Source organism: Somniosus microcephalus, chromosome 31 (assembly GCF_052327205.1).
Source record: "Somniosus microcephalus isolate GS21.2 chromosome 31, FLI_Smic_1.0, whole genome shotgun sequence".
NCBI lineage: Eukaryota > Metazoa > Chordata > Chondrichthyes > Squaliformes > Somniosidae > Somniosus > Somniosus microcephalus.
The window spans coordinates 9,412,179-9,438,697 of record NC_141017.1 but is presented as its reverse complement, the minus strand read 5'-3'; the positions used below and the strand labels follow the sequence as shown (position 1 = coordinate 9,438,697).

Below are 26,519 nucleotides of genomic sequence, written 5' to 3'. Positions count from 1 at the left end.
TGGCCTGTGTGTCGCCATGATCTGGTGTGCACTGCCTCCCATGGTGGAATAGCTTGGCCAGTGTGTTAAGTGCAGAATGTGCAATTGATGCTCATGCCTGTCCCATAGCTGCTGGATGAAGGCTGGCCATTAGAGCTTTCAGGTCCCTTTGCCCATAATGTGAGGTGCACATGCAAGGATGAGGAGGTCATTGGAAAGGGTACTCACCCTGACAATGCGTATGAGGTCATTTAACTTTTGCGGCATTGAGCACCGGTCCTGGGGACGTCGCTGTTGGCTGACAGCTTGCTGGCGACATGCCTCCAGGCTCTCCTGTAGACGTGGACCGTCGCCTTCTTGCCATTGTCCGGGTACAAAACATGGCGCCTCTTCTCCACAGCAGCAAGCAGCACACTCAGATCACGCTCTGAGAAGCGCTGCGCACGTTCACGGGCCTTCTCCATGTCTTCAGGCGCTATTTGGGTCCAGCAGCAGTGTTCAGGCCTAGCTGGAGGGCTCCACTATCCAGGGCGTGGCAGCAGACACAGTCGACCCTTCCCCCTTAAGAGCTGGCCGGCGCCAGGGTGTCTGCTGTCAATCACGAGATGGCCGCACCTGCGCTGCGCCCGGCCTCGGCGCTATCGATCACCACCTCCGGCTTAGCGCCCAAAGAGAGGCGTCCAGCAGCAGTTTTAGCGCTCGCCCGAACTAGTAGGGCGAAGCTAATGAATATCGGAGAAGTGGCATAGATTTGGCGGCGGCCGCAAACTTTAGCGGACGCCCCACTTTAGCGCCCCAAAAGTGGCGTCAATGAATTTCTAGGCCTATGTTCATCTATTTTAATATTACTAGTTTTATTATTAAAATCATTCAATTCGAGTAGTTCAGCATCGTCTTCAAGAGAGAAGGCCGATGCAAAGTTCTCATTTAATATTTACGCCATGCCCAGTGAGTCCTTCGTAACCTGTCCTTGAACATCCTTCAATGGCCCAATACAGTCTTTGACAGATCTGCGAGTCTTCACATAACTGAAAAGCTTTTCCCATTACATCCACAAATGTCGGCGATCCTTTTCCCATTAGCCTTTCAGCTGATCTAATAGCAGCCTTTGTATCTCTGGCTCTTCCTTATACTCAACTCTGTTTAGTTGAGAATTAGATGCCTTTAATTTATAGAAACATTTTTGTACATCTTATTTGTCTTTGTACATGACCAGTCAGCCACCTTGGCTTTTCCTTACCACATTCCCTTCTTTTGACCTTGGGTACATTTTTGTCTTCCATAGTTTTTAATCTTGTTCTTAAAAACTTTCTATTTGCATTCTACATCGGTCTCATCACCGCCCAGTAGGGTTAGCCAATTAACACGTTCCAAATCATCTGCCATTTAGTGAAAGTTGCTCTTCTGAAATCGCTTACGAGTTGTTGATTCTCAGTACCTTTAGTTCTACCAGCCAATTGAAACTGTATAATGTTGTGGTCACTTTTGCCCAGCTGTTCCCCCACATGGAGATCCAATACGAGATCAAGCTCACTACTGAACACAAGGTCTAATACATGATTGTTCCTGGTTACTTCATTAACATGTTGAGTCAGCAAATAGTCTTGTCTATTTTCAATAACATTTCAGCTTCCCTCTTCTCTTCCTGGAATATACTTGCTTTGTATCATTTCCATCTCCTGTTTAAATATTTATCATTGTTGATCTAAGGAGGATCTTAACTCGCTCCGCCCAGCGGATACTGGACGGTGCGGGAGTTAAAATCAAAGCGGGAGATTTGCCTCTGGTTTTCTGCCCCACCACCATCTTCCCATCGCTGGTTTAATAAGCGACTGAGGTGCCTACGTGACTCGGGCAGAGGCTCATGAATACGTTGGTATCGGGCCGAGTTACGTCAATAAGACCCAAAGCCATGTTTACATTTTAACTTGGGTACAGGGAGAACAATCTTAAAAGTTTCTGACCACACTAAAGTAGGAGGTTTTGCAAACAGCGAGGACAGAGAAAGACTTAGAGAGACAGGTTAGTGAAATAGGCTGGCCCTCATGCTGTGCCTGGCTATTTGAGGTCACTTTCTGCCTTTTCCCATTGCTTCCACACTTGAACAAACATCATTCCTGCAGTGTGGGAATGAAGCCTAGCCTGAGTAATTCAGAATGAACCGTTAATTGTTGATTAAGAAGCTTGGCTCTGTGTGTTAATCTGTCCACCATTTGGCCGTCAGTAGAACTTCATCTGTGAGAGGAAAGAAGAAGTCACCTTACATTAGTGCAGTGCACAAAATGGCAGCAACTTAATAAATGGATGTTTGTACCAGCTGATAGACACAGCAAATTCCCTGGCCATGTGTTGAATCATGATCGTACTGTTATAGAGGTTACAATGACTCTGTTAAATGTTGAACCATCGGTTTATTGTGGAAACTCTTGTGGCAGTGTGTACATTAGAAAGGGTCCTTGCATGAAACTTAGTGTCCAACAGTCCATTCATTGTGTTCTATTCATCTCTTTTCTCATTCAGGTTTTGGGCGAGTGGACAGCCCCATAGTAGCGAAGGTGAAGATGAAGACTGTGTTGTGGCCTCTGAAACTGGAGCATGGCATGATTGGCCGTGCAGTTCCAGACATTCCTCCATCTGTGAAAAATCACCATAATGCTATTTTGCTTAACGTTACAGCCAGTGCTAAGTGGAAAGTGAATCTATATTTAAATGTTCAGTACATGTACAATGGGCAAGCAGCCCTGAGCTGGTGTCGGTATGGTGGGTGTGTGACCAGGGCTATCCCTCCCTCCTCTCCTGATTGGAACTGTCCCAAAGCCCACTGGACACACTCAGTTTTACCCCTTTATCTTAGTCCAGCAATGCGAAGACCCACGTGGTAGAATGTCCCTATTGTCCTGTACTGTGGTGAACCAGATCCAGTTTTGCGGAATGTTGAAAAGTGCCAGTGCAGTGTTTGTACACCAGCGTGTTCTGCTTCCTCACATCCCTCCAGCTCAGGCCCATTGGAGCAAAGCTGCTCCGGGAATCTCAAACTCACAGTGCCACTTGGAAACCGTGCAATGCCTCCTCCTCCTGTGAGGGACGTCGTGGGTTTTCAACAGTTCCTGCTCTCTGCAGCACTCAGAGTGTAGATAGAAAAGCCAATGGCCCTGACTTCACTCAAATTAAATCACTCAATCACTCCATGCCGCCTCCCTGGCAAAAGAACCAGAGGCGACATGAGGAGACATTTTTTTACGCAGCGAGTTGTTGTGATCTGGACAGCACTGCCTGAAAGGGTTGCGGAAGCAGATTCAATAGTAACGTTCTAAAGCGAATTGGATAAATACTTCAAGGGAAAAAATTTACAGGGCTATGGGGAATGGGATTAATTGGACAGCTCTACCAAAGAGCCAGCACAGACACGATAGGCCAAACAGCCTCCTGTGCTGTATCATTCTATGATTGTATGATTCCATGAAATCTGATCCTAGACAGGCGAGCTGCCAGCCCAGCTCCATCCCCCTCCGAGTCTGCCCCCACACCTCCCCTTCGTCCCTCTGTCCCTCCCTGCTCCCCCTCTGCCCCACAACTTTCACTCCCTTCCACTCTACGTCCGTTCCTACCTCATCCTCCACCCCCACCTTCCACACCCCCAACTTCCCCTCCCCCTCCACCCCGACCCCACTTCTGTCCCACCTCCCCCTCATAGCTCCCCCTCTGCCCCAGCTCCCCCTCCACCTCCTCCCCACTTCCGCCCCATCTCCCCCTCCCAGCTCCCCCTCCACCCTCCACGCCCCACCTCCACCTGCCCTTCCTCCTCCCCCTCCACCACACCCCCCTACCCAGGGCTGGCTGCGTGTCGAAGGCTCTCGCGATTGGTCAGGCTGCGACTGGCGAGATGTATCGGGATACCCGACTAATGTCCCCAGCTCACCGTTTTAGAGCGAGTAAGGCCAGAGTTCCAATTCTGATCGAGCCACAGGGCACCGAGACCAGCACACAAACCAACCGCTTCCCCATTTTTGGCCAATTTCTCAGTCCTCTCTTTGCAGCTAATGGGCTCCGACCATAATAAAGGATCTGGCTGGTCCAATTTGAACCCTTAACCCTCAGACACACGGCAATGCTGTAAACATAAGGACATAAGAAATAGGAGCAGGAGTCGGCCATACGGCCCATCGAGCTTCTCCGCCATTCAAAAAGATCATGGCTGAACTTCTACCTCAACTCCATCTCCCCACACTATCCCCATATCCCTTGATTCCCTTAGTGCCCAAACATCTATCGATCTCAGTCTTGAATCTACTCATCGACTGGACATCCACAGCCCTCTGGGGTGGAGAATTCCAAAGATTCACAACCCTCTGAGTGAAGAAATTTCTCCTCATCTCAGTCCTAAATGGCCGACTCCTTATCCTGAGTCTATGCTCCCTTTTCTAGACTCCCCAGCCAGGGGAAACAGCCTCTCAGGATCTACCCTATCAACCCCCCTCAGAATCTTATACGTTTCCATGAGATCACCCCTCATTCTTCTAAACACCAGAGAATATAGACCCAATCTATTCAACCTCTCCTCATTGGACAAGCCTCTCATCCCAGGAATCAGAGTAGTGAACCTTCGTTGCACCACCTCTAAGGTGAGTATATCCTTGCTTAGGTAATGAGACCAAACCTGTACACAGTACTCCAGGGGTGGTCTCACCAAAGCCCTATATAATTGCAGCAAGACTTCCTTACTCTTATCATGCAACCCCCTTGCAATAAAGGCTAACATATCATTCAACTTCCCAATTGCTTGCTGTACCTACATGTTAACTTTCTGTGATTTGTGTACAAGGACCCCCAAATCCCTCTGAATGCCAACATTTACTAGTCTCTTACCTTATAAAAAGTATTCTGCTTTTCCATTCTTCCTACCAAAGTGGATACTTTCACACTTCCCAAAACAAAACAAAATGAAATCTGATCCCTTGTGACAGGTTAACGATCTGTCCAATTCCAGAACTTGCGAATCTACAATGATTCTCAGCAGTGGCTGGTGAGACACACCTGCACAGTGAGGGAGTGGGGTAGAGATTTGAGCAGATCCATGTCTCTATGTATGTAAATGCTAAGTCCAAGGGAGCTGTCAGACCTCTGTTTATGTGGGTTGAAGACACAAAGTCCAACCTCATTATAGAAATATTCAATATTGAGCACTGGGCAACGCATCACTCGTCCTGCCTGTGGCATTTACAATCATCTCATCAGGAATCCTGCAGCAAGACTATCGCAGTTTGTCTTTGCCTTGAAGGTGTGTGAGCTGCTCGCCTGGTTTCTGGGAGACTACCTGGTACCAGGGCCACCTCATTAGATTGATAGGTCTGTAACTGCAAGATTGTTTTCCAGTACATTAGGTATTATAATCTAGTGAAATCTGCTGCTTGCTCTAATCTTGTTTCTGGCAACCTTAATTCTTAATAAATGTGATTTTTATTTCTGAGTCTCATAGTCAATCAGTGTGTTGTTTATCAGCAGTCAGAGAGATCAGGAAGGGACAGTGAGATTCTTATTATTCCTAATGTCTATCTTAATGGTACAAGGGGTTTGTTGTTCACCCTGAGGCCTGCAGCACCAGAATAATTTGTGCAGTAGGTCATGTTTCAGTCCAGAAGGAGTAAGCGCTCACTGGGGAAATAGATTTTGAATTGGGTATGAGAAAAATTATCTCAAGTGAGATTGAATCAGAACAGAAATCACTTGCTGGCCGCTTTTGTGATTATGTTTCTTTTAAGGTGCATCATAGGAATTCTTTAAATCTGGTAACACTACAAGCGCACAAGCCTATTTTATGGTTGCAAGAATCCCCACAGTTCACTGACTTTCTGATTTAGTGGTTATTTTAAACGTTTATTTGTAGGTTGAGTTAGGAATGGATAGTATGGGATATTTCAGCACAGATTAGGTCATGCGCAGCAAAGGAATTTGATGTAATTGTAAAATACTTTTGAAGGACAATAATTAATTTAAACAAAAAAGAAAGGATATAAGGTGAATGGTAACGCAATATAGATATAATTGTAAATTCAGTGATCCCGCAATCGTAGTGAAGCAAGGTGAAAGGGGTACAACACTGTAGCACTGTCTCCTCACTGGCAGTGTAGAATCCTTCAATTTACTGTACGCTAACCACAGTCTGATTCAGACGTTCAACATTTCCAAGTCTCTGGGGGAAAAATTCGGCACCTCAGCACCTCCCATTAGCGCCAGCAGATGGCACTAATGGGGCGCTGGCTCATTATCACTGGGGCGAGGCGAATCCAACGCCGCATGTCAAATCCTGCCCCCTCCCCCCCCGTTAACAGTTATCGCCGGGAGCCTCAACGTCAGGTGGATTGTGACGTCAGTGAATGTGCAATACTCACTGACCACCCGATCTGCAAAATTGATTGTCGCCACCTACTTTAGAGCCTGCAGTAAACAGTGGCAGGGAGAGCTGGCATGAAGCACGAGGAAACCGGATCCAGGGAAGTTATTTAAAGGGATCATCAACAGGTGGCCATACCCTTTCAGGGAGGTTGTCCCAAAGAGTATATCATTGTCACAGTACTCCCACTGATGGATTGAGCTGTGATTTACTGAAACATTGCAAAATAGTAAAACAAAAACTACAATCTCTTCACATGTTTAGCAATCAAAATCAGACCAGAATATTTTGCATAATACAGTTTTTAAGGAGATTTTTTCAGTGTGCATTCTCTAAAGCACCTTGAATCACCCTGTATAAAGGAACCTCTGTGCACTTTCTCCACAGCCTCTTGTGCATCGACTTCAGTCTGTGGCAGTGAGCATGCTGTCTTACAGGGAGACGTGTGCCCGGGAGCATAGAGGCATAGCGTACAAAAGCAAGGATGTTATGGTGAACCTTTATAAATCACTGGTTAGACCCCAACTGGAGTAGCGTGTTCAATTCGGGGCCTCACACTTTAGGGGGGAAATGAGGAAGGCACCAGGTGTATATGATGCCACGTGGAATAGAAAGGGTTAATCTGGAGCATTATTTCACATTAACCCATGAGAGCAGGACAAGGAGACACGGGTACAAACTGGGAAATGGCAGGTTCAGGACTGACAACAGAAAGCCCTTCACACACAGAGTGAACAACACACAGTGGCCTCTGGGTAGGGAAGAGGAGGCAGGAACTCTGCAGTTAAATAGTGCGATAGGGGCGAGGTCATAGGTTTCATTGGAAGAGGTAGATGGGCTGAATGGCCTCCCTTGGCCATCATGATTTTTGTGATATCATAAAATGGACATGTCTAACACACCCATTTCAACGATCATCCTCGGTTCACACATGCCACCCATTACCTCAAATCACAGTCTCTTTGACCCATCCAGCCAGTTCCACTGCTTCGCCCCTTCCACCCCAAGCTCACACAGCTCTTCCTCATCTGTTAACATCCCGTTGCCACCTGCCGTCAATGCTTTATTGGGAATTCTAAAACCATCCAGTGGGAATGACGTGTTAATCGAATCGCAGAAACTTACGACACAGAAGGAAGCCATTCGGCCCATCGTTTCTGTCCCAGCTGAAAACGAGCTATCCAGCCTAATCCCACTTTCCAGCTCTTGGTCCGTAGCCCTGTAGAATATAGAGTCATAGAGTTTAACAGCACAGAAAGAGGCCCTTCGGCCCATTGGGTCCGTGCCAGCCATCAAGCCCTCTCTATTCTAATCTCATTTTCCAGCACTTGGTCCATAGCCTTGTATGCTATGGCGTTTCAAGTGCTCATCTAAATGCTTCTTGAATGTTGTGAGGGTTCCTGCCTCTACCACCCTTTCAGGCAGTGAGTTCCAGATTCCAACCACCCACTGGGTGAAAAAAGCCCTCCTCAACCCGCCTCTAATTCTTCTACCAATTACTTTAAATCTATGCCGCCTGGTTACTGACCTCTCTGCTAAGGGAAATAGATCCTTCCTATCCACTCTATCTAGGCCCCTCATAATTTTATACACCTCAGTCAAGTCTCCCCTCAGTCTCCTCTGTTCCAAAGAAAACAACCCCAGCCTATCCAATCTTTCCTCATAGCTAAAATTCTCCAGTCCTGGCAACATCCTCGTAAATCTCCTCTGTACTCTCTCTAGTGCAATCACATCCTTCATATAATGTGCTGGCCAGAACTGTACACAGCACTCTAGCTGTGGCCTAACTAGTGTTTTATACAGTTCGAGCATAACCTCCCTGCTCTTATATTCTATGCTCGGATATTAAAGGAAAGTATCCTGTATGCCTTCTGAACCACCTTACCTACCTGTCTGGCTACCTTCAGGGTCCTGTGGACGTGCATAAAGTCATAGAGGTATACAGCACAGATAGAGGCCCTTCGGCCCATCGTGTCTGCGCTGACCATCAATCCCTGTCCAGTCTAATCCCATTTTCCAGCATTTGGTCCATAGCCAAGGCCCCTCTGTTCCTCTAAATTTCTCAGTATCCTACCATTTATTGTGCATTCCCTTGCCTTGTTAGCCCTCCCCAAATGCATTACCTCACACTTCTCCGGATTGATCTCCATTTGCCACTTTTCTGCCCACCTGACCAGTCCATTGATATCTTCCTGCCGCCTGCAGCTTTCTTCCTCACTATCAAACACACAGCCAATTTTTGTATCATCTGCAAACTTTTAATCATGCCCCTTACATTGAAGTCTAAAATCATTGATGTGTACCACGAAAAGCAATGGATCTAGTACTGAGCCGTGCAGAACTCCACTGGAAACAGCCTTCCAGTCACAAAACCACCCGCTGACCATTACCCTTTGCTTCCTGCCACTGAACCAGGGAGGGAGGAGGTTTTAGCGGGCTTAAAAGTAGACAAATCCCCAGGCCCAGACGAGATGTATCCCAGGCTGCTGTGTGAGGCAAGGGAGGAGATTGCAGGGGCTCTGACACAAATTTTCAGAACCTCTCTGGCCACAGGGAAGGTGCCAGAGGACTGGAGGACAGCTAACCTCAAGAAGGGTAGTAGGGATAAACCAGGGAATTACAGGCCAGTGAGCCTAACATCAGTGGTAGGGAAATTATTGGAAAAAATTCTGAGGGACAGAATTAATCTCCACTTGGAGAAGCAAGGATTAATCAAGGATAGTCAGCATGGCTTTGTCAGGGGGAGATCATGTCTAATAATTTGATTGAATTTTTCGAGGGTTGACTAGGTGTGTGGATGAGGGTAGTGCAGTTGATGTAGTCTACATGGACTTCAGTAAGGCTCTTGACAAAGTCCCGCATGGGAGACTGGTCAAGAAGGTAAGTGCCCATGGGATCCAGGGTAATTTGGCACATTGGATCCAAAATTGGCTTAGTGGCAGGAGGCAGAGGGTGATGGTCGAAAGTTGTTTTTGTGACTGGAAGCCTGTGTCCAGTGGTGTACCACAGGGATCGGTGCTGGGTCCTTTGCTGCTTGTAGCGTACATTAATGATTTAGATATGAATGTAGGAGGTATGATCAGTAAGTTCCCAGATGACACGAAAATTGGTGGAGTGGTAAATAGCGAGCAGGGAAGCCTTAGGCTACAGGGCGATATAGACGGGTTGGTCAGATAGGCAGAACAGTGGCAAATGGAATTTAACCCTGAAAAGTGTGAGGTGATGCACTTTGGGAGTACAGGTAGACTATCCTTTATCCGAAAACCTCGGGACCAGCCGAGTTTCGGATAAAGGAGAATTTCGGATTTCGGAAGGTGGGTCGGCGGGGGTCCGCCGGGTGGTCGGCGGGGGGTCGTGCGCACGACTTACGCTGACGCTCAGCGTAAGTCAGTCGGGGTCGGCGGGGGTCGGGGCCGGCGGGGTACGCGGGGGGGTCGGCGGTTGTCGGGGCCGGCGGGGTCCGCGGCGGTTGTTGGGGCTGGCGGGGTCGGCGGTTGTCGGGGCCGGCGGAGTCCGCGGGGGGGTCGGCGGTTGTCGGGGCTGGCGGTGTCGGCGGTTGTCGGGGCCGGCGGGGTCCGCGGGGGGGTCAGCGGTTGTCGGGGCTGGCGGGGTCGGCGGTTGTCGGGGTCGGCGGTTGTCGGGGCTGGCGGGGTCGGCGGTTGTCGGGGCCGGCGGGGTCCGCGGGGGGGTTGGCGGGGGGTCGTGCGCACGACTTACCCTTTATCCGAACTTCCGCAACCGGAACCCTCTAAAAACCGAAGGTTTTTTCATTCAGCGTAAGTCGTACGCACGACTTATGCTGAACGAAAAAACCTTCGGTTTTTAGAGGGTTTCGGTTTTCGGAAGTCCGGATAAAGGGTAGTCTACCTGTACTAACAAGGCAAGGGAATACACAATGGTTGGTAGGATCCTAGGGAGGACAGAGGATCAGAGGGACCTTGGTGTGCATGTATATAGATCCCTGAAGGCAGCAGGACAGGTAGATAAGGTGGTTAAAAAGGCATATGGGATACTTGCCTTCATTAGCCGAGGCATAGAATATAAGAGCAGGGAGGTTATGGTGGAGCTGTACAAAACGCTAGTTAGGCCACAGCTGGAATACTGTGTGCAGTTCTGGTCGCCACACTGTAGGAAGGATGTGATTGCATTGGTGAGGGTGCAGAGGAGATTCATCAGGATGTTACCTGGGCTGGAGCGCTTCAGCTATGAAGAGAGACTGGTCAGGCTGGGGTTGTTTTCCTTAGAGCAGAGAAGGCTGAGGGGGGACCGGATTGAGGTGTACAAAATTATGAGGGGCATAGATAGGGTAGATAGAAAGGAACTTTTCCCCTTAGTAGAGGGGCCAATAACCAGGGGGCATAGTTTCAAGGTAAGGGGCAGGAGGTTTAGAGGGGATTTGAGGAAAATCTAGAACTCACTGCCTGAAAGGGTGGCAGAGGTAGGAACCCTCACAACATTCAAGAAGCATTGAGATGAGCACTTGAAACACCATAGCATACAAGGCTATGGACCAAGTGCTGGAAAATGGGATTAGAATAGAGAGGGCTTGATGGCCGGTGCGGACACGATTGGCCGAAGAGCCTCTTTCTGTGCTGTATAAGTGTATGACTCTATGGCCTAGAAATTTGGTATAGCCGCGTTTGGGGCGCTACAGCTGGGCGGTCACAAAACTTTGCGCCCGGCGCAACTTAGCGCCACCTTCGCCGATATTCAGTTGCATCACCCCAAGAGGTTGCTGCAGCGCTAAAGCAGGCGATGCACGAGTATTATAAGGCGCTAAGCCAGCGATCTGGGGCACTACCACCGAGGGCGGGCGCAGCGCAAGTGCGGCGTGTTATTGATTGAAGGTTGACAGTCAGGTGCCGGTCAGCACTTAAAGGGGGAGGGTGGAATTGTTTGGCTGCCACGCCCTGCACACTGCAGCCCTGAGGGAAGGCCGGAACAGTACTAATTCATTTGCTCCACACCCAGGAGAATGGAGAAGCCAAGGGAGAGAGCGCAGCGCTTTGGCGAGGGTGACCGGAGGCTGCTGGTTGGCGCAGTTGAGCGCAGGCGCCATGTTCTGTTCCCTGAAGGTGGCAGGAGGCCGCTGCCCTCCGAATATCGGAAAGCCTGGAGGGAGGTGGCAAGCAGGGTCGCCTCCAACAGCGTGGTTCCCAGGACTCCCCTCCAATGCCGTAAAAAATTCAATGACCTCACTCGGCTTGTCAAGGTGAGAACCCTTTCCAGTATCTTCCTCATCCCTGCATGTGTTCCTCAGTTGATGGCCAAAGGGACATGAAAGCCCTACTGCCCAGCCCTCATCCAGCAGCTATGGGACTGTCATGAAAAGCACTTCCATATTCAGGAGTTTATACACTGTCAGGGCTCTTCCACCATGGGAGGCTGTGCAGGCAAGATCAGGGCTTCACACTGTCAGGGCTATTCCACCATGGGAGGCTGTGCAGGCAAGATCAGGGCTTCACACTGTCAGGGCTATTCTACCATGGGAGGCTGTGCGGGCAAGATCAAGTCAAGGCTTCACACTGTCAGGGCTATTCCACCATGGGAGGCTGTGCAGGCAAGATCAGGGCTTCACACTGTACTTAGAGGCCGTCCTCTCTATTGCAGGGCAAGCTGGCGCACAACCGGAGACAGCAGCGCCAGACCGGGGGAGGCCGTCCAGACATTAAGCAGCTCAACGACCTAGAGCTGCAAGTGGAGCAGATCATGGCAGGCTGGCTGATTGGCCCCGTCGCGACTGGAAATGCCGACCCGGTTCTGGGCACCAATGGCAAGGTCCTCACCTTTTTGACCTCTCTCTTTCCACCTGTGCCTCACGCCAGCATCCTTTGCCACTATCGAACCAATGCAGTGCATAGCAGCACTCATGCCTCCCTCGCTGCCGTCATGTCCTCACTCTAAAGCAACTCTTGTGCCTTCCTGCTTTCAGATGGTGACACGCCAGGTGAGGAGGCGGCCCCTCAAGCTGGCACAGTGTTGGAGTCAGACCTAGTGGAGGAGGAAGAGGAAGCCGCCCCATCAGGGACACCCTCGGCCGAAGCAGCCCATGGCCATGCTGGGGACATGTCTTCCCTGGAGGGGAGCAGGGGGGAAGTGTCAGAGGAGAGTGATGCTCCGGGGACCAGCGGGCTGCAGCAATGCGGGAGGGGTGGGGAAGCTCGGCGGCCTTCTCCCCGGAGGGAGAGTGTGGCCTCCAGTCCTGCTACAGTGAGCGCAGAGGAGGTGCGGCTCCTTGCGGAAATGGGCGCACAGGCTGAGCACAGGCACACTGAGCTCATGGCTGCAGTGGCAATGATGCTTGACTCCATAGAGTCACTGGCAAGGAGTGTGCAGGAATTCAGGGCAGCACAGGCCAGGAGTCTGCAGGACTTCGCGGCAGCACAGGTGGCCTCCAGCTAAGTGCTCAGTCGTGCCGTGCATTCACTGGCTGGTGTCATCCAGACACAGACTAGGACCACATGGGAACTAACTGCTGCCACACTCGCTGGCTTGGCCAGGCATCGCCGGGGCACTCGCCGCACCGCAGCAGCCCAGCAGTCTGTGCTTCAGCAGATTTCTGCGCATGCTGCAGTGCTGGCCCGTGCGAGTGCCAGTGAATCAGCCGACCAGGGAGTGCCTGTGCTCTGTCAGGTTGGCAGCATTCCTGCAGCCAACACTGTCACTCCTCCACTGCAGCTGCCACCACCTGTAGGACAGACTGCTGCCGCCCAAGCTGAGTTGGAGCAGTCCGCAGCCGGGCCCTCCAGGCCCAGAGCTGGTCCAGGCCAACCCCCAAGGGCATCTGCTGTCTCACCAACTAACCCTCAGCAGCCTTCCCCCAGCCTTGCTACAGCTGCTGGGGTCCCATTGAGGAGGAGCTGCAGGGCGGGTAGGGACCATGCCCTGAAGCAAGACGGATCACCCTCGCAGGTTAAAAAGTAGAAGGTCTGGCCAATTTTGTTGTTTTTCATAAACAGGCCAAGACTGGTGTATTTCTTTTTTATAAACAGGCCAAGACTGGTGTATTTATTTTTTAGAAACAGGCCGAGACTGGCGTTTTTGTTTTTTATATAAAGGCCGAGACTGGTGTGTTTTTGTTTGGGGGGTTTCTCTGAATTAGTTTGTCATGCGGGAAGGGCACAGAGTTATAAGAGTAAAAAATGTTCTTTAATCACACTGTCCATGTTTGCTTTTGGAAGTATTGGTTGCCTTGATCAGCTGAGGGCTTGCGGAGCGGCTACATTCTTCTTCCTTCATTGACACAAGCCATTCCCTGAGAGGGAGCCTAGAACCGAGTTGCAATAAGCCGCAGACGGACGGCCCTTGCACTTTCTGCCTCCCTCCCATCCTGGTCCTCCTCCTTCTCCTCCTCCTCTGGTGGTCCTCCAATGTCTGCTGGCAGTGGCTGAGTCCTGCAGATAGCCAGGTTGTGCAGCATGCAGCACACGACAACGAAATGGGAGACTCGCTCAGGCGAGTACTGCCGGGCTCCCCCGGAACGATCCAGACAGCGGAACCATTGCTTGAGCACGCCGATTGTGTGCTCAATGATGTTCCTGGTTGCTTGATGGCTGTCATTGTATCGCTGTTCTGCAGGAGTGCTGGGCGCACGGAGCGGGGTCATCAGCCAGGTGCACAAAGGATAGCCTTTGTCCCCGAGAAGCCATCCTCATGGGTGAGGCTGGGCCTGGAAAAGGTCTGCCACAGAAGTCTGGCACAGGATGAAGGCATCGTGGCTGCTGCCTGGAAAGCAGGCATTGACAGCTAGTATGAGCTGCCTGTGGTCACACACCAACTGCACGTTGAGCGAATGGTAGCCCTTCCGGTTGCGGTAATCCTCGGCATTCTCCAGAGGTGCCCGCAAAGCCATATGCATGCAGTCAATGGCGCCCTGCACCATGTGGAAGTCCGCTAATGCTGCAAATCCCATTGCATGCTCTTGCTGCTTGTCGAGGGTCATGGGGAAGGAGATGAACTGACGTCTCCTTCTGAAAAGGGCATTGGTCACCTGGCGGATGCAGCAATGTACCGCGAACTGGGAGATGTTGGAAATGTCCCCAGTAGCAGATTGGAAGGAGCTGGTGGCATAGAAGTTGAGAGCCACTGTCATCTTCACTGCCACCAACAGAGACGTCCTGCTCCTCAGCTGTGGCTGCAGATCTCTCTGAAGCAGGTGGCACATCTCTGTGACCACCTCCCTTCTGAATCGCAGCCTCTGAACACACTGCTTCTCAGACATGTTCAGATATGAGAACTGCTGGCGGTGTACCCTGGGTGGGTAAGGCCTCCTGTGCCGATGCCTGTTGGCCCTTCTCCGTCTGGCCATGACTGGCAGTCTCTCACGGCGTCTCTGAGCCCTCTGAATGCAATGCAGTAAGCCAACTTTTGCACCCATTACAGTCCCCATTAGATGTATCGAATTAATGCTATGGCACTGAAAGTTAATTACAAGTGCAAAGCTCTGGCCTGAAGCCAGAAGTACCTGAGCGAGTGTTGATTCAAACCAGAAAGCTCTCTCCCTTTGTCTCTCTCCAAATATCAGTGTCTCACAAAGAAGGAGTGGAGCAAACTGGCTGACATTTATACTGCAGGAGGAGTCCCCTTTAATTAGCGCCCCCTGTACCCCGCAGTGACTGGGAACCGTTCCCCTTTACCAGTCGCTGGGGGCACCAGACGCACAATAGGGCGGCGCCACTGAATTTCCGGTTCGGGTTGCACAAAGGGCGTTGCACCATGAAATGACGTCAGGATCTGCGCTCGCAGCTGAGCGCGCGCAAAGATTTTGCACCGCCGCTAAATCGTTACTGAATTTCGCGAGAGGCGCAGATCGCACCGCGCCCGGTCGCTAGTCACTTAGCGCCCCACTTCTCGCCCTCTTATGGCGCTAGCGGCTGGCGCAACCAACTGAATTTCTAGGCCTATGACTCTAACCAATTTTGGATCCAACTTGCCACTTCCCATTGGATCCCATGGGCTTTTACTTTTCTGACCAGTCTGCCATGTGGAACCTTGTCAAAAGCCTCACTAAAATCCATGTAGATTACGTCTAATGCGATACCCCCATCGACCCTACTTGTTACCTCCTGAAAAAATTCATTCAAGTTAGTCAGGCACGACCTTTCCCTAACAAATCCACGCTGACTGTCCTTGATTAATCCGTGCCTTTCTAAAAGATGATTAATACTGTCCCTCAGAATTCTTCCCAATAATTTGTCCACCACCGAGGTTAGGCTGACTGGCCTGTAATTACTCGATCCATTCCTTTCTCCCTTTTTAAACAATGGTACAATTTTAGCAGTCCTCCGGCACCTCACATGTAGCCAGAGATGATTGGAAAATGATGGTCAGCCCCTTTGCTGTTTCCTCTCTTGTTTCTCTTAACAGCCTGGGATACATTTCAACTGGGCCTGGTGATTTATCTACTTTCAAAGATGCTAAACCCCTTAATATTTCCTCTCTCACTATGTTATCTCATCTAATATTTCATACTCCTGCTCCTTAACTATAATGTTTGCATCCTCCTTCTCTTTATTGAAGACAGATGCAAAGGGCTGGATTTTATCAATGGAGGCGAGTAGGAGGTGGGACTCCCACTTTTGGGATTGTAGTCCCGCCTCCATCGAGTTGTGGCCAACCCACTCGATTTTCCCTTGATTGATCTTGCTGAGCCCGCTCAGCAGGCTCAGCAGGCCAATTAAGGGCCACCCGGTGATGTCACAGATTGACATTTCATCCGTCAAGAGCTTTTGACAGATGAAATATCAGCGTTTGACAGCTCTTTGAAGCTGTCAAACACTGACAATCTGTACTCTAAGTTAATTCCTTCCTCTCAGGCTGGTTTAGAGATCTCCCCGGAACAGAAAGCAGAATGCTGCAACTTTTGACAGCTCGCGGCCATTCTGCTTTCTGTGCTGGTGAGATGAGGGACTCCCGAGACCTGAAGGAAGGAAGCCTGCATTAGTAAGTAAAGGTAAGTAAAACTTATTTAAACACTTTACGCACACCAAACACACTTATCTCTGCACTCATGCACCCATCACTCACCTGAACACCAGACATCTCGAACCCTCCAAGTCCTTCAGCCCGACGGTCCGCCTCGCTAACTTGGCGTGGTTTGGAGCCGTCGGGCAGCCCACACTTCAGGGATAAAAATAGGGATTAGGCTAAAAACTGCCCGTTAACAGGCAATTAATTGGCACTAATCCCCTTCCCACCTCGGGGAGGCGGCTCCCAGCACATGTCAGGTACCCACCTCCTGGGAAACAGGCATGGAGGCGGGTTGGGGGTGGGATAGGTTCGTGCCCCCCGATTTCATGATTTTAACACCCCATACGCCTCCATTCCTGCCTCCATGGCCCTGGGAAATTCTAGCCCAAAGTATTCATTAAGAACCAAACCCACGTCTTCCGCATCAGCACACAGGTTACCTTTTTTGGTCTCTAATAGGCCCGACTCTTTCTTTAGTTATCCTCTTGCTCGATGTATTTATAAAACATCTTTGGGCTTTCCTTGATTTTACTTGCCAATATTATTTACGCCCTCTCTTTGCTTTCCTAATTAGCTTTTTAATTCCACCCCTGCACTTCTTATACTCCTCTAGGCTTTCTGCAGTATTTAGCTCTCGGTATCTGACATAAGCTTTCCTTTTTTTGCCATATCCTACCCTGTATACCCCTTGACATCCAGAGGGCTCTAGATTTGGGAGTCCCAACCTTTTTCTTTGAGGGAAGGTATTTGCTTTGAACCCTCACTATCTCCTCCTTGAATGCCTCCCACTGCTCTGACACTATTTTACCTTCAAGTAGCTGTTTCCAGTCCACTTTTGCTAAATCACATCTCAGTTTAGTAAAATTGGCCTTTTCCCAATTGAGAACTTTTACTCCTAGTCTATCTTAGCCCTTTTCCATAAATACGCTAAATCTAACTGAATTTTGATCACTACCACCAAAATGGTCTCGCACTGATACCCCTTCCAGCTGCCCTGCTTCATTCCATAAAACCAAGTCGAGAACCACGCCCTCCTTGTTGGGCTCACTACGTACTGGTTAAAAAAGGTCTCCTGACTGTATTTTAAGAATTCTGCGTCCTCGATACCTTTTACACTAATTCTATCCCAGTTAATATTGGGGTAGTTGAAATCCCTGACTATTACTGCACTATTGTTCTTGCAGTTCTCAGAAATGTATCTACATATTTACTCTTCTATCTCCCTCTGACTATTTGGGGTCTATAGTACACTCCCAGCAGTGTGTTCTTCAGTTCAACCCATACGGCCTCTTGTGATGATCCTTCTAACATATCATCCCTCCTCACAGCTGTAATTGTTTCTTTAAACAATATTATGACCCCCCTCCTTTTTTATCCCTCTCTCTATCTCGTTTGAAAATCCTGTAACCAGGAATGTTGAGCTGCCATTCCTGCCCTTCTTTCAGCCATGTCTCAGTAATAGCTATGATATCATACTTCCAAGTGTCTATCTGTGCCCTTAGCTCATCTGCCTTATTCCCTATACTCCTTGCATTGAAGTATATATCATTAAGCACTGCCAAACTCTTCTGGTGTCTATTTTCTAGCCTTTGTTTCCTCTGCCTTCCAAACTCACTTACTAATTTTCTGCCTTCCATTTCCAGCTTTGCTTCTCTCCCTTCTGAATCTCCTCTCAGGTCCCCATCCCCCTGCCAAGCTAGTTTAAACCCTCCCCAACAGCACTAGCAAACCGCCCCACGAGGATATTGTTTCAGGTCCTGTTGAGGTGCACCCCATCTGGCTTTTACAGGTCCCATGTCCCCCAGAACTGGTCCCAATGCCTCAGGAATCTAAAGCCCTCCCTCCTGCACCAGCTCTCCAATCACGCATTCATCTGCTCTATCATCCTATTTCTGCTCTCACTTGCGCGTGGCACTGGGAGTAATCCAGAGATTACTACATTTGAGGTTCTGCTTATTAATCCCTTTCCTAGCTCCCTAAAATCTGTCTGCAGGACCTCATCCCTCTTTCTACTACGCCATTGGCACCAATATGGACTACGACATCTGGCTGTTCACCCTCCCCACCTCAGAATGTCCTACAGCCGCTCAGTGAGATCCTAGATACTGGCACCAGGGAGGCAACATATTATCCTGGAGTCATGTGTGTGGCGGAATAAAGAACTGTCTGTTCCCCTAACTATTGAATCCCCTATCACTATTGCTTTTCTGAACTTCCTCCTCCTCCCCTACACAGCTGAGCCACCCATGGTGCCGTGGCCTTGGCTCTGGCTGTACTCCCCAGAGAAACCAGCTTCCTCACCAGTATTCAGATCTGAAGATGGAGATGAGAGCAAGATGCACTCAGAGGTCTCCTGAACTACTTGTCCTCCTTGTCTGTCTGGCAGTCTCCCATTCAGACTCTGCCTACAAACTCTTAAGCTGCGGGGTGACCACCTCCTGAGACATGCTGTCAACGTTGCTCTCAGCCTCGCGGATGCACTGCAATGGCGCTCGCCACTGCTCGTGCTCCGAAACCCAGAGCTCCAGCTCCTCCAGCTGACAACACGTCCTGGAAACGTGGTTGTCCAGGACATAAGAAGAATTCCCACGTGGGATAGGATGTGCATTCGACAGGACTGAGGTGCCCTGCATTCCTCTATTTAATGGACAACTAACTAAACTTTTTATTTTAACCCACTGCCCTAAATTATAGAGAAAAAGGAAAATTATTTACTCAAGTTTAACAAGAACCATTGAGATACCAAACACAAAGGGGGAGAAATTCAGTTGGCTGCGCCACCCGTTAGTGCCTTAAGAGGGCGCTAAGTGGGTCGTTAGCCAACTGGCGCCCGGGCGCGGCACTGTCCACGCCTCCCGCTAAATTCCACGGGACGCTATTGGTGGCGCTAGCTGTTAGCGCTGCGCCACTACCGATGATGTCATCGGTATGCGCAGCGCCCCGCTAACGCCCCAGCCGTGATTTGGAAGCGCCCCTTGACTTACCGCCAGACGCTATGTCCGACCGGTTCAGGGGGGCCTACCTGTGGCCAGGGAGGTGCAAATTAAAGGTGTGGGGCGGCCATTTTTGTTGTTGGCCGCCTGCCAACACCTGCCTGCGCACCCCCCCCCCCCCCGCAGAGTGCTGGCTGCGTTCCAAGAGCCCGGCACTTCTCCTCGGTGCTGGGCTCTTTTGCCGGCACTCGCGATCCTCGGGGGCCCAGCTGGGCCCCAGATTGCGCTGCACAAGGCCCCTCCCCTTTAAGAAGGGGAGGAAGGCCTGCAATACCACAGCACGACATGCCGCAGCGTGTGGCACTGCGGTACGTTGCGCCACGATATTCAGTCGCAGTGCCCCAAGAGGGATGCGGGGCGCTCAATTTCCGGTGGGCGGCCGTGAATGCTTCCTGGGTGCTACTTTTAGCGCCCTGGTGAGGCTGGTGCCCCAAACGGGCCTACACTCAATTTCTCCCCCAAAGAATCTAAATATTAGATATCTAGATACTTAGCTTAGAGTCCTCAGGTTCTGTGGCTCCACTCCTCCTTTTGAGATTCCACTGAAGTTTGTGGTGTCTGTAACCCATTATACTGCACAGAGGAATTAAACATCACCTGAAATAATTCTCTTTCTTGGCACACTTATTGTACCCAATAGCAGTCCAGGGAGCTGAAGGCCACTTTCACTCATGGGCTCCTACCGACAGTGAATATCTACAAATCCAAAGAAATCTGTATAAAAGCCCTCGGTCTGAGAGCACGTTTAGGGCAGGAATTCCTGACAGACCCCTCAAGGTCCTCAGTTCAGGGCATTGCCAGTTACACCCATCATCTAAAAACAGAGGTGCTAAAATATCTTGGTGCCCATCAGAAAATAGTAACAGTTGTGGTTTTTCAGAGAAACACTGAAAGCGCAGCAAGAGGAAGTGTGAGTGTCAAAAAGTTCCATTTCTCTAACAGCCTCTCACACATTCTTCAAAGACAAGATTATCATCCAACTAATAACATGGAGCTAGACGACGATTATCAAAATATCGCCGATCTTTTTCCTGATCGACTAAGAGGAGACAGAGGAAAACAGGAAGAGTTGAAGCCAGGTACACATCAGTGATCTGATCATTATTGTAGTTTATTCAGTTTGAGTTAATTAGCTCGAATTCATTAAAACCTTCAGATCTGTTAACAACAGTGTAAAGGTCATTTCTTGTTGGTTCAGAGAACATGTTGTCAGGACATTCCACTACTTCAGAAAACTGTTGGGTTTTAGATCTGAACAGTGAAATAAAGCAGTGGGGTCAGAACCCCCCCCCGTGACCATCCCTTTAACTGATGGTGTTCTTGGCTCACACTGAAATCTGCGAGGAAGGTGATGATGTAAAGATGCTGGATGAGGGATGGTGAAATGTTGAAGAAATGGCAAGGACGAGGTGTGAGATGAACGAATGGTCTTTATTCCTTGTACCCTGCAGATTACCTGAGTAAATGATATTTTGTGCCTGTTGTTTGTAACTGTCCATAACTTGCGCCACTTCAGTTTCCTGCCCAGTTTAGATCTCTAACCTGCTGTTGATGAATGTTCTTGAATTGAAGAAATGTGTGTTCGAGAGGCCCAATGGTGCAAAGTTTAAAAAATTCCAGTGTTGACAACATCACTCGGCTCCTCTGCCTCTTCTCCAGGTCCAAATGAGAAAAGGTTTGGAGCCTTTTTCACAAGACGGTTCCCTCTAATCCTTTCAGTGATGACTTTCACTTACACTTTGCAGAACCTGGAGTCCGATCAGCAGAGGCTGTCCGAGAAAAATGGTCACCTCTGGTCATTTACATTCTCCTGGGTCTCTCCATCCTGCTGTCTGTAGTGATTCTTGGCACTGCAGTTATACTGCGTAAGTTTTGTGATATTTTAAACTATGGAACTTACTGTTGTGAATTCTGCAATGAGAGTTAACAAAGCTAATTCAGAGCGGTGCATCAATTAGCATGCATTAATAATGTAGGTATCGGGACAGAATTTGCTGAAACAATATCTGTGTGAAAGACGCACGCCATTATTAATGTACAAATCGGCCGACATCTTGTGGCGAGGAAGAGATACCCTGAATTATGAATCGCCACAAGTTGCTGGACGATTTGTGCCGCTCCGCCGTTAGCCTCGCGAAAACGGTATCTCGCCCTTAACCTCCCCATGAGCTTCCTGAAGTTTCTGCATCTGCACATTAATTGTCCATTAAACTCTGTTCAGAAAATTAAGTCTAGTAATTAACAATGCGATTATTGTTAATGAGTGCCAGTCAACCTCCCTGGCCCAGAAAGTGAACAATTAAACTGTGAATCCTCATTCCTTCAGGTAATGAAATGTTTTTGGAGATTTTACGAATGTTAAATTTAAAATTTAAATGTTTTTTCTTATTTTTCCTTCCTGTCTCTTTCTTCTCTATCCAATCTATTGTTGGCATTGAATTCACCCTCTTCTCAGTCATTCCTAGTTCATTTTCAATCCTTAAATCTCATTGGTTAAGGAGATAGACTGTTGGTCCCATCGTTCACTAAGGTCTCAGATGCCCCGTTGCCCTCGCCGCGCCGCTGTGAGCTCGAACTTCCAGCAAGTTACGGAGCAAAAAACCTTTGAGCTGAAGGAGGCAGGAAAAATCTAACTAATGGCGCTGCCGCGAGATGCCTCACTCCAGCCAGATTTGGCCCAATATTAATTCAGTAGTGGGACTGGGGATCAGTAATAGTAAAGGTGATCCTACTCGACAGTGTGGGGCAGGACACATAACAACACCTTATAGTAAATACAGGCTCACTGATCTAACAGCGAATTGGACACATCTTTACACTCCTGGGGAGGGGTTGGAGTTCCTTACTGCATTAGAGAAAAGACACACACATATTAGGGGGACTTTTACCTCCTTCGGCCCGGCAGTAACTGGACAGAATGGGAGTTAAAATCCAAGCAGTAAACTTCCTGTTCTTTCACTGGCCTGCGGACATCTTAATGCTGCTGTTTTCTTGGGCAGTTGAGGCTCTTTGACTCAGGCGGGAGCCTCATCAATAAATGTAATTCGGAGTCCTGTGATGTACAAAAGAACCCAAAGCTATTTTAATAGCTGACTGTACGGAGCCTGTGTTCAGTAGAACTGTTAAGGCAAGAAGCAGAGGCCACGTGAGCCGCCTAGACTAATCCCACTCCTGCTCGCTCCTCGCACTCTTTAATCTGCCTCTTTTTCAAGCAACTGTCTAATTGACTTTTTAATTACAAGGGTGTAAATTCTGATCTGTGGGAATGTGGAGAACTGCAATGTGACTGGTGATTGTTATTAGTGTGGAGCCCAGGTCCGCAGAATTTCCACCCCTTTCAGCTCCCCTGGGAAACTGCTCAATTGAGGGGCTGCCCCACTTAGACCTGCCCCGTTACATCGCAACGACTGGGGGCATGCCCAGGAATTCTGCCCATGGAGTCCCTGATAGACCCAGTGTCAGGCACGCTGCTGAGAACGAGCGAGGGTCCAGTGTGTCCTGGAGAAGTTCCATGAATAATGAACACAGAGGTGATTGATCCTGAAAGGACCGATTACCTTCACTGAGTTAACCCTCTGTTCCCTGAGGGGCAGGTCAGCAATTTCAAACACTTATCTTTGGATTTGGGCCTCTGTGCCCCATCATGAAATTTAAGGGAGCCACGCCAACATCCACCTCCTCCGTGAGGCGAACACCTCCATTGGAGAACTACAGCTGTCTGTGCCCAGCTTGGATATCCCAATAACCCCCATCCACAGGATTTGGGAGAGGATCAAGGAGACAGAAAAAGAGCAGCGAGAAGTCCCGCCCGATGTATTTCTGTCCCCTCAACAGGGTCATTGGAAGCTTTGGGCTAAGGACTTTAGTCTCCATTCCCTTGTGTGTTTTCCATGTCACTCCAGACCCAAGCCCATTACTTCTATCTCCATTTTTTTCTCTTGGCTCCTCTCTTCTCTCCTGTCTACTCCCCTTCCTATCACCCATTCATGTCACCTTTCATTGATCAAATCACAATTCCTACTCCAACCCAGCCTACTCTCCTGGCACTGTAACACGTTTGTATCCGCTTTGGATAAGCCCACAGCTTTCCTCTGTGCCTCTCTCGAAGGGTCTATTGAGGAACCCATCACTGCCTCCTGACAAACAGCAACTCTAGCTGCCTCATCCTTCTCTTGTTCACACAGAGTGCATCACCCGGGAAAACCTCGCCAACCACCTTCCCATCCCGATTATAACAACAACAGCTTGTATTTATATAGCGCCTTTAACATAGTCAAATGTCACAAGGCACTTCACAGTCATGTCATAAAACAATATTTGACACCGAGCCACATAAGGAGATATTAGGGCAGGTGACCAAAAGCTTGGTCAAAGGGGCAGGTTTTAAAGAGTTTCTTAAAGGAAGAAGGAGAGGTAGAGAGGCGGCGAAGTTTAGGCAGGGAATTCCAGAGCTTAGCGCCTAGACAGCTGAAGGGACGGCCACCAATGGTTTAGCGATTAAAATCAGGGATGCTGAAGAGGCCAGGATGAGAATTTTAAAATCGAGGTGTTGCTTAACCAGGAGGCAATGTAGGTCAGCGCGCACAGGGGTGAAGGTTGAATGGGACTTGGTGTGATTTTGCACACGGGCAGCCAGCCAGGATCTCAAGTTTACAGAGGGTAGAACGTGGGAGGCCAGCCAGGAGTGCATTGGAATAGTCAAGTCTAGAGGTAACAAAGGCATGGATGAGGGTTTCAGCAGCAGATGAGCTGAGGCAGGGGCGCAGGCAGGCGATGTAACAGAGGTGGGAATAGGCGGTCTTAGTTATGGTGTGGATATGTGGTTGGAAGGTGGTCGGAAGCTCATTCCAGGGTCAAATATGACACCAAGTTTGCGAACAGTCTGGTTCAGCCCCTGACAGATGCTCAGGAGTGGAATTGAGTCAGTGGCTAGGGAATGGAGTTTGTGGTGGGGACCGAGGACAAAGACTTCGGTCTTCCCAATATTTAAATAGATGAATTTTCTGCTCATTCAATACTGGATATCAGTTAAGCAGTCTGACAATTTAGGGACAGTGGAGGGGTCGAGAGAGGAGGTGGTGAGATAGAGCTGGATGTCGTCAGCGTACATGCGGAATCTGATTTGTTTTCGGATGATGTTGCCGAGGGGCAGCATGTAGATGAGAGATAGGAGGGGGCCAAGGATAGATCCTTGGGGGACACCACAGGTAAGGATGCGGGAGCAGGAAGAGAAGCCATTGCAAGTGATTCTCTGGCTAAGATTAGATAAATAAGAATGGAGCCAGGCGAGTGCAGTCCCACCCAGCTGGACGATGGTGGAGAGGGGCTGGAGGAGGTTGGAGTGGTTCACTTTGTCAAAGGCTGCAGACAAGTCGAGAAGGAGAAGGAGGGAAAGTTTACCTTTGTGACAGTCATAAAGGAAGCCATTTGTGACTTTGATAAGAGCCGTTTCAGGACTGTGGCAGGGACGGAAACCTGATTGGAGGGATTCAAATATGGAGTCCCGGGAAAGATGGGCACAGATTTGGGAGAAGACGTCACGTTCAAGGACTTTGGAGAGGAAAGGGAGGTTGGAGATGGGGCGGTAGTTTGCAAGGACGGAGGGGTCAAGGGTTTGTTTTTTGAGGGGAGGGGTGATGACGGCAGACTTGAAGGAGAGGGGAGTGTACCTGAGGAGAGAGAACCGTTAACAATACCCGCTAACATTGGAGCCAGAAAAGGAAGTTGTGTGGTCAGTAGTTTGGTGGGAATAGGGTGGAAGGAGCAGGAAATGGGTCTCATGGACAAGATCAGTGCGGAGAGTGTTGTGTATGTCCCTTTAAGGGAATAACTGGTCTCAGACTGCAGTACCGGCAGTGACCATCCCTGTATAAAAGGCCCTGGCAGGCTTCTGTAGTTTCAGTTTCCAGATTGTCTCCATTCAGTAAAGACTTGTTAAACCAACTCCTGCATTCCGTGCCTCCATTAACACACGGATTTAATACTGGCGACGAGTAAGAAACGAACTTACCTGCAACTCGGCAGCACCTCAGACGACGTTATTGAAGGTCGAAGCCAGAAAAGAAAAAAAAAAATAATCCAAAGAAACTCGAGAAACGGGCGTTGACCGTGGGCAACCGCCCTCCAAATCATCAGATTGAAAACTTGCAGGGGAGACTGTCAAGAGCCAGGCTTGGTTCCCCAGTCTGTGGTTTCCCAGCTAATCGGGCTGGTGGCAGGTAGTGCACTGATCCTTCCTGGGCTGCGGCGGGCTAGAGCTCGATCGGGTGGCTCTGCAACGGGGCCGGGCAGCGAGTCGGGAAGCAAAGAGAGAGAGAGAGGGTGGAGCACAGAGGGCGTGGCCGGTGCTTCGCAGCCGGGCAGCGTTCGGACCTAAGAAGAGGGAGGGAAGTGTCCCAGAAGGTCCGCTCCACGACGGGAACAGTTAAAAATAAAAATACCGTGGAGAGCAGCGTTGACAGCAGCAGCAGCGGCGGGAAAGCGCGGGAGGCACCATCTTAATTCGGCGGGGAAGAAGGAAAAGCGCGGGAGGAGCCATTTTGATCCATCGGGGATGAAGGAAAAGCCCGGGAGACGCCATCTTAGGTTTTCAAGATGCCAAAGACTGGCGCTATCACTGCCTTCGATAATGCAATAGAAGACTGGACCACGTATGTGGAAAGAGTCGAGGTATATTGCGAGGCAAACGAAATAGCCGAGGAGAAAAAGGCATCGGTATTGCTAAATTTAATGGGCGCAAGAACATACGGCCTATTGCAGGACCTGATTACTCCAGCCAAACCGAAGGCGAAGAGTTTTAACGAAATTGATGCTATCCTGCAGGAACACCCAAATCCTACACCGCTGCTGATAGCAGAAAGATTTAAATTCCACAGGAGAAATCAGCATAAAAATGAGAGCAATGCTGATTACTTTACGGAACTACGCAAGCTATCAAAGCACTGCCAGTTCGGAGCAGGACTGGCAGATACCTTACGGGACAAATTTGTCTGTGGACTCCTGAGTGAAGGAACCCAGAAGAGGTTACTCTCAGAGAAAGAGCTGATGCTAGATAAGGCTTTCAGCGTGGCAGTATCATATGAAGCAGCAGCAAGGGGAGCTGCGGAAATACAACAAAAGCCACAGGAATACGGCACCCATGAAATGACACGGGGATTTGCAAAATGTTATCGCTGCGGCAGAACAAA

General features: G+C 49.4%; 2 protein-coding genes across 2 annotated transcripts in view; both read left to right on the top strand.

Moving 5' to 3' along the window:
• The window catches only part of LOC147097566 (hepatic lectin-like), a 78,259-nt gene extending 72,813 nt beyond the window's left edge, over nucleotides 1–5,446 (top strand). The window contains exon 7 of the mRNA XM_085971515.1: nucleotides 2,500–5,446. Coding sequence (XP_085827641.1) covers nucleotides 2,500–2,632 — 133 coding nt within the window. The 3' untranslated portion in view covers nucleotides 2,633–5,446. The remainder of the gene's footprint in view (nucleotides 1–2,499) is intronic.
• A 14,874-nt stretch (nucleotides 5,447–20,320) lies between these two features.
• The window catches only part of LOC147097565 (C-type lectin domain family 4 member G-like), a 70,830-nt gene continuing 64,631 nt past the window's right edge, over nucleotides 20,321–26,519 (top strand). The window contains exons 1-2 of the mRNA XM_085971408.1: nucleotides 20,321–20,411; nucleotides 21,078–21,197. Coding sequence (XP_085827534.1) covers nucleotides 20,321–20,411; nucleotides 21,078–21,197 — 211 coding nt within the window. The remainder of the gene's footprint in view (nucleotides 20,412–21,077; nucleotides 21,198–26,519) is intronic.